The sequence below is a fragment of the Cherax quadricarinatus genome, unplaced genomic scaffold, assembly GCF_038502225.1.
Source record: "Cherax quadricarinatus isolate ZL_2023a unplaced genomic scaffold, ASM3850222v1 Contig2460, whole genome shotgun sequence".
Classification (NCBI taxonomy): domain Eukaryota; kingdom Metazoa; phylum Arthropoda; class Malacostraca; order Decapoda; family Parastacidae; genus Cherax; species Cherax quadricarinatus.
The window spans coordinates 1-12,500 of record NW_027197486.1 but is presented as its reverse complement, the minus strand read 5'-3'; the positions used below and the strand labels follow the sequence as shown (position 1 = coordinate 12,500).

The window sequence follows — 12,500 nt, the reverse complement described above, 5'->3', positions numbered from 1 at the left end:
CTCTCCCTCTTTCTGGCTCCTTCTCTCTCCTCTCTCTCTACCTCTTTCTCCCCCACACCCCTCCCCAGCCTTCTCTGTCTGCAACAAAAAAAAAAAAAAAAAAAAAAATGGGTGGCCTTAGAGGACGGAAAACTGTGAGATCTGGTAGAAGAACCAGAGGAAGACTGGGAGTTAGAGTCCCAAAAAGGGAGCAAGAGGAAGGGAAGATAGTAGAGCTTCTGGTAAGAAAATGGAGGAGCGTGGATAGCTGAAGAGTGCAGGAAGTGGAAGTACAGGCCTTAGCAGCAGAAGCTAGGATACAGTGCTTAGAAGAGAAAACTGCAAGCCTGAAACAGATTAGAGAGACAAATGACAATTCAGACGTGACATCAGAAATTCAAAGTCAGGCAGACAAGGGGATGGTAAGTAACAACGGAGACATGTCGTGACAGGAAGGCCCTATCAGACCTAATGGGGCCAGGAAAGACGACGAGCACCACTGAGATCAAACGACAGGTCTGGAAGACACGATGAAATTCAGAGTCAGGCGCAGACAAGGGGGATGGTAAGCAACAACGGAGACATGCCGCATAATTTTGCTGACTCCATCAGACCTAATGGGGCCAGGGAAAGACGATGAGCACACTAAGATCGGCGACAGGTCCAAGAAAATGAAGGTTTGTTATATGCAGAGGTTCTAACAGCCAACTGCAGTAGTAAGGGACAGCTGGCCAGGAAAGACAGTCCACTAAGAATAGATGTTTCAGATATGACAGGGACTGAAGGCAAGAACATGTCAATGGAAGGGAAACAAAATGCCTCAGAGGAAGCAGATGGAGACTCAGTGGGAGGGAGGAAAGGGCGAGTCATTTAGTAATGGCCTGGGCAGCTAAGGGGCCAACTTTGAAGAAATAAAACAGGAGGAGAAAAATGATTGAAGGCACTATGAAAACAATAGGGGAGGGCAATATGACCCAGGTGACAAATTTTCAGAGAATTGGGTGGTCGGCAGTGGAAGGATACGTCCTGTCAGAGTAACTTAAGGAAGAATCAGTTCAATCAGGATTCAAAAGAGAAAGCAAGACTGAGAGACAAAGAGGGGTACCAGAGAGCATACCACTGCCACAGAACACAAGAAGAAAGGGACTACACTGAAAGAGGAGGGTACAGACGCAAGGAGGAACGAGAAGCAATGAAATGAGCAGGACCTAGACAGGAGGAAGGGCAACACACCCACAGAATCTCCCCACCAAAGATTCCACCACGATATTCTAACGCAACTGGAGCAACCTATACTCTAAATCCCACTTCACTGTTCCTCTGCCACCAACCCCCATATCACAAACCCCAACAGCTGTCCCTAGGCATTCTGACCCCACCCCATCAACACATACCCCACCTACACCACAGCCCCATATAGGCCCCCACCTGCCTCCCTCCCCAACCCCAATATACTTGGGCTGACCACAATGACAGAAAAGAAACTAGGTTTGGTACACAAATGCGATGGAATAATGGAATAAACATGAGGAGGAATGAAAGAATCAGTGAAAATCCCCAGACATCATAGCAGTCACAGAAACAAAACTGGCTTGAGATATTAACAGACACAATCTTCCCAACAGGATATCAGATCCTGAGGAAGGATAGGAAGGAGTAGAGGGGAGGAGGGGGTTGCACTGCTCATAAAACACCAATGGGGATTTGAGGAAATGGAAGGCATGGACATGATTGGAGAAAGAGACTACATTGTAGGTACAATTCAGTCCGGAGAACATAAAGTAGTCATTGGAGTGATGTGGCAACCCACCACAGAACTCAGCAGGAGGCTAAGAGAGGAGCATGAAGAAAACAACAGGGTGATGGTGACACACTGGCTGGAGGTGGCAAGAAGAGTCACCTGAGCAGAGCAGTTACTGGTAATGGGCGATTTCAACCACAGGAGATCGACTGGGAAACCTGAGCCACATGGGGGTCCCAAACATGGAGAGCAAAGATGATGGGATGTGGTACTTGAAAACCTCATGCATCAACATGTCAGGGACACAACCAGAGAGAGGAGGATGAGCCAGCAAGACTGGATCTTGGGGTTCACCCTGAGCAGTTCAGACATCGAGACATCACTTACGAGGCCCTTGAGCTAGCTGAGATCATGTGGTTCTGAGTTTTGACTCATAGTAGAGTTACAAGTGGAGAAGGTAACAGGAACTGAAGGGATAGCCAAACTATAAAAGGGGGGGACTACATTATGTATGAGAAACTTCCTGCAGGAGGTTCAGGGGACAGAGAAATGGTAGGAAATCAGTAACCAGATGATGGAATATCATCATGTGGCAACAAAGTAAGGAGGTAGAGGAGTTTTGTTCTGCAAGGGAAACAGAAATAATAGGAAGACCAAGATTTAGTCCTTTGGTTTTTCCACTGAAGGTGTAGGGAGGCAAAAGCTAAGTGCAACAGAGAATGGAAAAGGTACAGGAGGCATAGGACCCAGGAAATGAGATTAGTAGAAGAGCCAGAGACGAGTATGCAGAGATAAGGAGGAGGCCCAGAGACAGTATGAAAACGTATATAGCATCGAAAGTCAAATCTGACCCGAAACTGCTGTATAGCCATTAGGAAGAAGACAACAGTCAAGGACCAGGTGGATAAGGGGCTTGAGGAAAGAAGGGGAACCCTACAAGAAACGATCACAGGTATGTGACGAGCCTCCAACACTCTAGGATTTATGAAGTATTTACAGTAGAGACAGGAAGGACTTGGGACAGACCAGATGGGACACTAACAAGGAACATAATTCAACAAGTGTTGGACGACATACATACAGGATGAGAGGGAGGAGGTGAAGAAACTGCTAAGGACATCGACACCTCAAAGGCAATGGGACCGACAACATCTCTCCATGGGTCCTTAGGAGAGGGAGTAGATATGTTGTGCGACTACTTACCACAATCTTCAACACATCCCTGAAACTGCACCACCTGAGGTATGGAAGACAGCAAATGTAGTTCCTATTTTCAAAAAAGGAGACAGAAAGAGACCAAACTATAGACCTGTGTCATTGATTTGCATAGTATGCAAAATTATGGAGAAGATTATCAGGAGGAGAGTGGTGGAGCACCTGAACGGAACAGGAGTATAATGCCAACCAGCACGGATTCACGGAAGGCAAATCCTGTGTCACAAACCTCTGGAGTTTTATGATAAAATAACAGAAGTAAGACAAGAGAGAGAGGGGTGGGTTGGGATTGCATCTTTCTGACTTAAGAAGGCCTCCTTGACACAGTTCACAAGAGATTAGGTGCAGAAGCTAGAGCATCAGCGATATAACAGGAAGGGCACTGCAATGGATCAGAGAATACCTGACAGGGAGGCAACAACGAGTCATGGTAACGTAATGATGTATCACAGCAAGTACCAGACGAGCCGGGTCCCACAGGGGTCGGTCCTAGGGACCAGTGCTGGCTTTTTTGCATATGTGAACGACATGGATGGAAGGGTTAGACTCAGATGTGTCCCCGTTTGCAGATGATGTGAAGCACGAGGAGAATTAAATCTGATGAGGACCAGGCAGGACTTCAAAGAGACTCCGATGACTGGACACCTGGTCCAGCAAATGGCTTCGAATTTAATCCACAAATGCAAAGTCATGAAGATAGGGGAAGGGCACAGGTTGACCACAGACAGAGTATAGGCTAGGTGGCCAAAGACTGCAAACCTCACCATGAGAAAGATCTTGGGGGGAGTATAACACCGAGCATGTCTCTCGAAGCACACATCAATCAGATAACTGTTGCAGCATATGGGCGCTGCAAACCTGGAGAACAGTATCTCCGACACCTTAGTAAGGAATCATTCAAGACACTGTACACTGTGTATGCTTCGCCCATACTGGAGTATGCAGCACCTGTTTGAACCTGCACTTGATAAAGCATGTCAAGAAATCCAGAGAAAGTACACAAGGTTAGTTCCAGAGCTAAGGGGAATGTCCTATGAAGAAAGATTAAGGGAAATCGGCCTGACGACACTGGAGGACAGGAGGGTCAGGGGAGACATGATAACGACATATAAAATACTGCGTGGAATAGACAAGGTGGGCAAGGACAGGATGTTCCAGGGAGGGGACACAGAAACAAGAGGCCACAATTGGAAGTTGAAGACACAAATGAGTCAGAGAGATAGTAGGAAGTATTTCTTCAGTCATAGAGTTGTAAGGCAGTGGAATAGCCTAGAAAATGACGTAGTGGAGGCAGGAACCATACACAGTTTTAAGACGAGGTTTGATAAAGCTCATGGAGCGGGGAGAGAGAGGGTCTAGTAGCAACCGGTGAAGAGGCGGGGCCAGGAGCTAGGACTCGACCCCTGCAACCACAAATAGGTGAGCACAAATAGGTGAGTACACACACACACACACACACACACACACACACACACACACACACACACACACACACTCACACACACACACCAGCCAGGATACTTCCCCCCACCCACACACACAACCAGCCAAGATACTTCCCCCCACACACACACACACAAACCAGCCAGTGTACTTCCCCCCACACACACACACGCCAGCCAGGGTACTTCCCCACACACACACACACACACACACACACACACACACACACACACACCAGCCAGGGTACTTCCACACACACACACACACACACACACACACACACCAGCCAGGGTACTTCCCCACACACACACCAGCCAGGGTACTTCCCCCCCACACACATACACACATACAACAGGCCTAGTGTCTAATCGACATGTGCCTAGGACCAAATGGTAACTAACACTTATGGAAAATATGGGAAGATGGGAAGGAGACGCTCGAAGCGACCAGGAGTGGCTCAAGTTTTCCCACACGCCTCCGCGGTAATTGTAAATAATATATAGTTGTCACCTCCTAATGAGATTATTTGTATGAATGCAATGATGAGACTCAGACAGGTAATTTTTAATTTCCCACAACCTCGTCACTCACTATATTACTAATGACAAGATAAGAAACAACCCTTCCGTATACAACAACACGACCACTGCATGGAAACGCTTTTAGGCCTAGTTCACAACCTGCACTCCTACACTTTTACTAATATCTTATATTTTCCTGCGGTTTTAATAATAGTCCTTTTTCGTTTCTTAGCTTTTCTGTGCTAATTTGTGCTAATCCCTGTTCTTTCTTATTTCCCCTCACTGATCTACGCTCACTGCTAAAAATATTTCCTGTATGGCACCCTCCAGTAACAGCCGTTTATTGAGACCCGGCACTACACTTGACACTATAATCTATATTTTTTCTTTTCAGTGATCACTGGTATTTCCTTTATGTGGGTTTATAAAAGGATATGCACTTTAAGTTTTGCACACGTCTATTTTCCGCACTCTGGCCCTCTGGGACCGTCAAAAAAAAAATAAAGAAAAAAAAAAAAAAAAAAAAAAAAATACAGTGGTCCCTCGATTATCGACGGTAATCCGTTCCTGGAAGCAGGTCGATTATCGAAATGGTCGATTTACGAATCAATTTTCCCCATAAGAAATAATGTAAATTCAATTAATCCGTTCCTGACACCCAGAAGTATTAAAACAAAAAAAATTTTACATGAAATATTCATGTAGTACATAAACAATACAATGGGAAATGATGAATGAAACATTAACAGCATAACACTTACCTTTATTGGAGATTCTTCTTAGTGTATGGGAGACTGGAGGAGGAGGAGAGAGTGGATTGTTTATAGTTTGGAAGGGGAATCCCCTTCCAGCAACACCTCAGGTACCATTTGCTTTTCTGGGGTTGCTTCTTTTCTCTGTTTCTTAATGCCACTAGGACCAGCTTGAGAGTCACTGGAGTCCTGTCTCGCAAAATAACTGTGCAGAGAGCTCTGTTTCTGGCGTCTCTTTAAAACTTCCCTAAAATGGGCCAAGACTCTGTCACTGTACAAGTTGCCGATATGGCTTGCAACATCCTTCTCTGGGTGATGTTTCTCCATAAATCTTTCCATCTTACCCCACATAGTAAAAATCTCCTTAATTTCTGAAGAAGGCACCTTCTTCCATCTCTCTTCCTCCTCCTCTGCAGCAAGATTCTGAGCTGCGATCTGTTGCTCAGCTGAAGCTCTTGCAGCTCCTCAGTGGTTAGCTCTTCGTTGTGGTCCTCCACCAACTCTTCCACATCCTCCAAACTCACATCCAACCCCATGGAACTCCCCAGTGCCACAATGAGTCAAAACTGGCATCATGACTGCCTTTTTCCTCTTAAGTGTCTCTCTAATTGTTTCTCATTTATCCACACCAATAATAACTTCTCAACCTCTTCCAGTACTGGTGATCTCATTTTTGTCAGCATATTTACCCCCTTTGCAACAACAGCGTCCTTGATTTCCTTTCTCATGGCTATGATGGAAGATATGGTTGAATGATTTTTGTTATACATCCTCGCCAGTTCGCCCACACGTACGCCACTATCATATTGTTCAATGATGTTTTTCTTAAATTCAATGGTATTTCTCACCTTCTTTACCAAAGGTTTGGCACTAGGAGCTTTCTTTGGAGCCATGGTAGCTTATTTAGCACTTAAATAACTTGCAAGCACTAAAATAAATGAAATATTATGAAATATTTCACTGGAGCACGTGAGAGGACCGCCGCTAACTGGTAAACAATGGCACACTGGCTGGGAAGGAAGGCTGAGGCGGGTCGAGGCCCGCTTACCTCGTGCATACACGTCTGGGACGACGGGTCGAGACGGGTCGATAAACGAATTTCGGTCAATTTCCGAGTCAATATTTTGTCGAAAAAACCGGTTGATTTCCGAAATGGCCGACTTTCAGGCCGGTCGATTATTGAGGGACCACTGTATAGAGTTACGAATGTTTAAATCTGTTTTATTGTGGAAACGGAATATTCGGATTATATATTGTTATAGACGTTGTAAAACTGTTAATTTAGGTGTTACAAATGTAAAGGTTGAGAAATCTGGGTCTTGCTATGGAGGGCAAGTTTGAATTTCGAGTCTTAGTGAACATTAGTTTTGTAGACCTGTGTATTATACTTTTAGAGTAACAAGAAAAAAATGTCTGTTGAAAAGTAATTTAAGGGTTTAAGAAAATTGTGTTTTCCAAATATTAAAACAAATAGATAAGTAAATAATATGAGGCTAAAATAAAGATGAAAAGTAAATATTAACATACCATTCACTTAAGAAAAATATTTTTGATGTCATTACTACAACTACATTAAGTTAGACGAATAAAAAAAATAGGACGTACAATACGTGTAAAATTAATGGGAGTATAACAATACAGTATATGTATTAATATAGGTATAACTTTACTAAAAACATTCATTCCTCATTCCGGTAATGAGTTTTCAATGCGATTCACGAAATCGTAATAACACGATTGCAAAGAAACAACGGAAGTTGTGGGAACTGAACCCATGGCCAGTGAGTTCTAAAGCTCTAGGTCAGTGCGTAAGCAACTTGGCTTAGAGTTGCTTACGCAACTTCTTTTATTTTGTTAATGGGATATTGCGATCAATGCTGCAAGAGGACCTGGCGGGAGGAAATGTTTTAACAGTCAAAAGTTTATATGCAAAAATACATTAAGAAAAATAATGAGAGCAGAACTGATATTCCTCCTGAAATGTGAGGAGTAAGTGGTAGTTCCAGTGATTTTGGTATGGAGAGGTCGTGTGTGGCTACTGCAGCAATGATCATTCAAAGTTCTGAAGGGAAAAAGTTCTATCAAGGCGCTTTATACTTTAAATAAAACTGTACACAAATTTCCTAGTATCTTTGAATGCAGAGATGATGAAATACATAATTTATGGTAATGCAATGATTTATTCTTTAATATTTGCAATTAGCAGCTATACTTTATAGAATCGCGTTGTATTGTTTCCGACTGGGTATATGTACAATGAGACGTGTAAATCTCTGTATATACACAGTGTACTTTAATCCCTATTTTACGGATTAAAATATACTTGAAGTTACTGTATAGATGAATGACCCACGTGTAGTCGCTAGAATTAAACCTAACAAAGTAATTGTTCCATGACGTTCAGCTGTGGGTGCTAGAAGCAACGACCATCGGCACCCAGCGTCCTGAGTGGCAGTACGGACAGGTGGAAGTAGATGCCTCGGCCGACTACCGGGTCTCAGTTGTAGGCATGGCAACCAACGGTGGCTTCGCTATCGATGACATCAAGACCTACAATGGCTCCTGCCGCAGTAAGTTCTATAATGGGGCAGTATTTTATCAGTCAGGAAAAACTCCAGATCCTGGTCCCGTCGGTGCCCCCCCCCCTCAGTTTATGACCATTTGACCGAGGCTTTTTCCTGGCCTACCGGCCAATTTCGTATAAAGTGAACTTGTTTTACACGAGTAACAGTTGTCTTGCTGATTTTTATCTTTTACCAAATAGTTTCGTGCCATATTTAGACAACAATAACACATTTTGTCTTGAACAATTGGGACCCTAGACAATTCATTCTCAAAGCCTTAATATGTTTCTAGATTTAGCACCTTCAAATAACTTCTGCACTGAATTGATAAAGCTACTGGCTGCCAATATATATATATATATATATATATATATATATATATATATATATATATATATATATATATATATATATATATATATATATATATATATATATATGCAATAATATCACAGCAAACAGGTGAGTTTTGGTGTTACTTCTTTGTTTACGAAAGTTCCTGTTGATGATTTATTAAGTTCTTATCTGAAGAACTCGTTAATTATGATTTATCATTGCCAGTTCCTACTATCACTAAACTTATTAAACTTTGCATTGTTGATGCAAAATTTGTATTTAATGATAAGTTATATATATATATATATATATATATATATATATATATATATATATATATATATATATATATATATATATATATATATATATATATATATATATATATATATATATATATATATATATAGTGTGTGTGTGTGTGTGTGTGTGTGTGTACTCACCTAGTTGTACTCACCTAGTTGAGGTTGCGGGGGTCGAGTCCGAGCTCCTGGCCCCGCCTCTTCACTGGTCGCTACTAGGTCACTCTCCCTGAACCGTGAGCTTTATCATACCTCTGCTTAAAGCTATGTATGGATCCTGCCTCCACTACATCGCTTCCCAAACTATTCCACTTACTGACTACTCTGTGGCTGAAGAAATACTTCCTAACATCCCTGTGATTCATCTGTGTCTTCAGCTTCCAACTGTGTCCCCTTGTTACTGTGTCCAATCTCTGGAACATCCTGTCTTTGTCCACCTTGTCAATTCCTCTCAGTATTTTGTATGTCGTTATCATGTCCCCCCTATCTCTCCTGACCTCTCCTCGTAGGACATACCTCTTAGCTCTGGGACTAGTCTTGTTGCAAACCTTTGCACTTCCTCTAGTTTCTTCACGTGCTTGGCTAGGTGTGGGTTCCAAACTGGTGCGTGTGTGTGTGTGTGTGTGTGTGTGTGTGTGTGTGTGTGTTACTTTCACACTTCTCAGTGCATCATCAGGGGTTGTGCAATGTTGCAAAGGCAGCAACAAGAGAAATAGGATAAGTTTTCAGAGAGTGGTAGTGTGGTGGCAACAGCCAGTCTCTGAGAGGTAAGCGGGATGCCAACCACACACCGGTCCCCACAGTTTGCAGACAGAATGAGGAAAAATACTAGAAGATAATTAATAACCAGCTATAAGCTTCTAACCGCTGGGAACAGGTCATGTGACGTAAAAAGGTACATTACAATAGTGGATTATTACATACCTTCGTTTACAACCTTCTAACTAATGAAATAGAAAAATCCCTCATTTGTCAACCGGTGTCACAGAACCTTCCAGAATATTTTAAGCATACATACAGAGGTACAAAAAATACAGGTAAGAGCAGCATGCCAAAGCCACTTATATGCATAGCATTACGGGCTGGCTTAAAATTAACTTAAGATTAGCTAAGCAATGATGAAATCAGTGATAAAACATTATTGTAAACAGATAACTATAAAGCACAAATGAGTATTACAAAGACAGGTCATATGGTTGCTTGCATTGCTGTACATTCAGTCGAATGGAGTATTCTGTTAGGTAGTGTATTTAAAAAAATAATAAAGTTAGATTGGGTCCTAGGTTTAACATTTGTGTGATATAATTGTGAGTAACATATAGGATATACAATTTATAAGGTTCAGTTATTCAGTATTTATTTGGTTTTGAGTGAGTAAGTGATCTTTGAGAAGAGACTTGAATTTATAAACAGGTAGTGTTTCTTTTATATTTACAGGTAATGAATTCCAGATTTTAGGGCCTTTTATGTGCATTGAGTTTTTACATAGTGTGAGATGGACACGAGGAACATCAAAGAGTGATCTGTGCCTTGTGTTATGGTCATGTGTTCTGTTGAGGTTGGCAAGGAGATGTTTGAGGGGAGGGTTAATATCAGAGTTAAGTGTTCTATGTATGTAATAGGTGCAATAATAAGTATGGATGTTTTGTATGGTGAGTAGGTTGAGTGTTTTGAATATTGGTGGAGTGTGTTGCCTGTAGTGAGAATTTGTTATCATTCTAACTGCAGCCTTTTGTTGGGTAATTAGTGGTCTGAGATGGTTAATTGTTGTTGAGCCCCATGCACACATTCCATAGGTGAGATAGGGGTAAATAAGAGTGATAAAGGGCCAGGAGGGCTGACTGTGGAACATAGTACCGTATCTTCGATAGTATGCCTACAGTCTTGGAAATTTTCTTAGAAATTTGTTGTATATGTGTATGAAATTTGAGTCTATTATCGAGGTGAATTCCTAGGAATTTTCCCTCTGTTAGCTTTGTGATAGGTGATCCGTTTATTGTTATGTTAAGAGGTACATCTGTAGCTCTGTTACCAAACTGAATGAAGTAGGTTTTGTCAATGTTTAGTGTAAGTTTGTTAGTCCTCATCCAGGTAGATATTTTCTGTAATTCGGTGTTTACAGTATTGGCTAGCGTGACTGGGCTCGGGTGAGAGAAGACATATGTAGTGTCATCTGCAAAAAGTGGAAATACTCTCAGTATCAGTTAATAATATGCCTGTGTGAATTCTCCTATTCAGGCATTCTTACTTATAATAACTAGGCTATTCTTAATTTTAATGTCATTCCTATCATTATTATCAACTATCATCCGCTGTTATCATTATTATCATTATAATATTACCAGCAACCTGATTCATTAAACCACTACACTAGTTGCAATCACCATGTTGCAACCACCTGTGTGTACCTTGTACCACTGTACCTAGACGGGTTAGGACCTCTATAGGTCACTCTGCATTTCTTTTGGGCTATCCTAGGATGATCGCACATGGGACCCCATACCTAAATGAACCCACATACCTACTTCCTTACTACAGATGTTATATCGCTCAGGTTGCAGCCTGTATTGCAGCAAACTAACTAGAGCACCTGTCGCATTACGATACCTGTATGTATCAGCAGCTGAGTTATACCGAAGGCAGACCTAACATATTAAATATCGACGTTCGCGACAGACTTAACAAGGTGTCATATATTATATCGACGTACACGACGGGCGTGCCATGATGTTCAGTTTGCAGACTGTGGTCTGCACTTTTGCATAACATTGTTGTTTAATTGACTCTATATTAAATAACTATCGAGTTTGTACAGCCCATAATTTGAGTTACATACAGCATTCCTATCATGTTTCAAGAGGGAGGACTCTATTATGTTTCTTTCCATATTGGAACTGTTGGGAACAATTATCTGGGTGGCAGCCCACACTGGTGGGGTGATTGCAAGAGCTGACATGATTAAAGATCGCATTCGACACGTGGCCTGTCCTGAGTACTGGTGTTGGGATAATCTGGTTTCCAAAGGTTTACTTGTCTGACCAATGTATGAGAGTGGGCTAAGGGTGCATGAGACCTTGTAGACACCACCGACACTATAAGGTGGTGTGTTTTTAATCAGTCTCTATTTCATTGTCCCAGTGTTTTTAAAAGTCAGATTTATATTGAGTTTCTTGAGTTTCCTGAATAATCTGGAAGGTTCTGCAACAGTGGTTGACAAATGAGGAATTTTTCTATTTCATTAGTTAGAAGGCTGTAAATGAAGGTATGTAATGATCCACTTTTGTAATGTAACTTTTTACATCACATGACCTGTCCCCAGCGGTCAGAAACTTAGGGCTGGCTATTAACTATCTTCTAGTATTTTTCCTCATGCTAGCTGCAAACTGTGAGGCCTACTCCACCCGACCCTATATGGGGTGGGGTGTGGGGGGAAACAGGTGTGTGGTTGCATCCCGTTTGCCTCTCTCAGACAGACTGGCTGGTGCCACCACACTACCATTCTCTGAAAACTTACCCAACTTCTCCTGTTATCGCCTTTGAAACATTGCACAGCTTCTGATGACGCACTGAGACGTGTGAAAGTACTTGCGCTAAAGATTTCCACCCCCCTCCCCGTGGCTTTTCTTGCATACACACACACACATTAT

The 12,500-nt window shown here is 42.1% G+C and overlaps 1 protein-coding gene across 1 annotated transcript in view; it reads left to right on the top strand.

Annotated features, from left to right (window-relative positions):
• The window catches only part of LOC128693171 (MAM and LDL-receptor class A domain-containing protein 1-like), a gene marked incomplete at both ends in the record, with an annotated part of 52,485 nt that extends 44,264 nt beyond the window's left edge, over nucleotides 1–8,221 (top strand). The window contains one exon of the mRNA XM_070081358.1: nucleotides 8,056–8,221. Within this exon, the coding sequence (XP_069937459.1) occupies nucleotides 8,056–8,221 (166 nt within the window). The remainder of the gene's footprint in view (nucleotides 1–8,055) is intronic.
• Nucleotides 8,222–12,500: the final 4,279 nt, after the last annotated feature.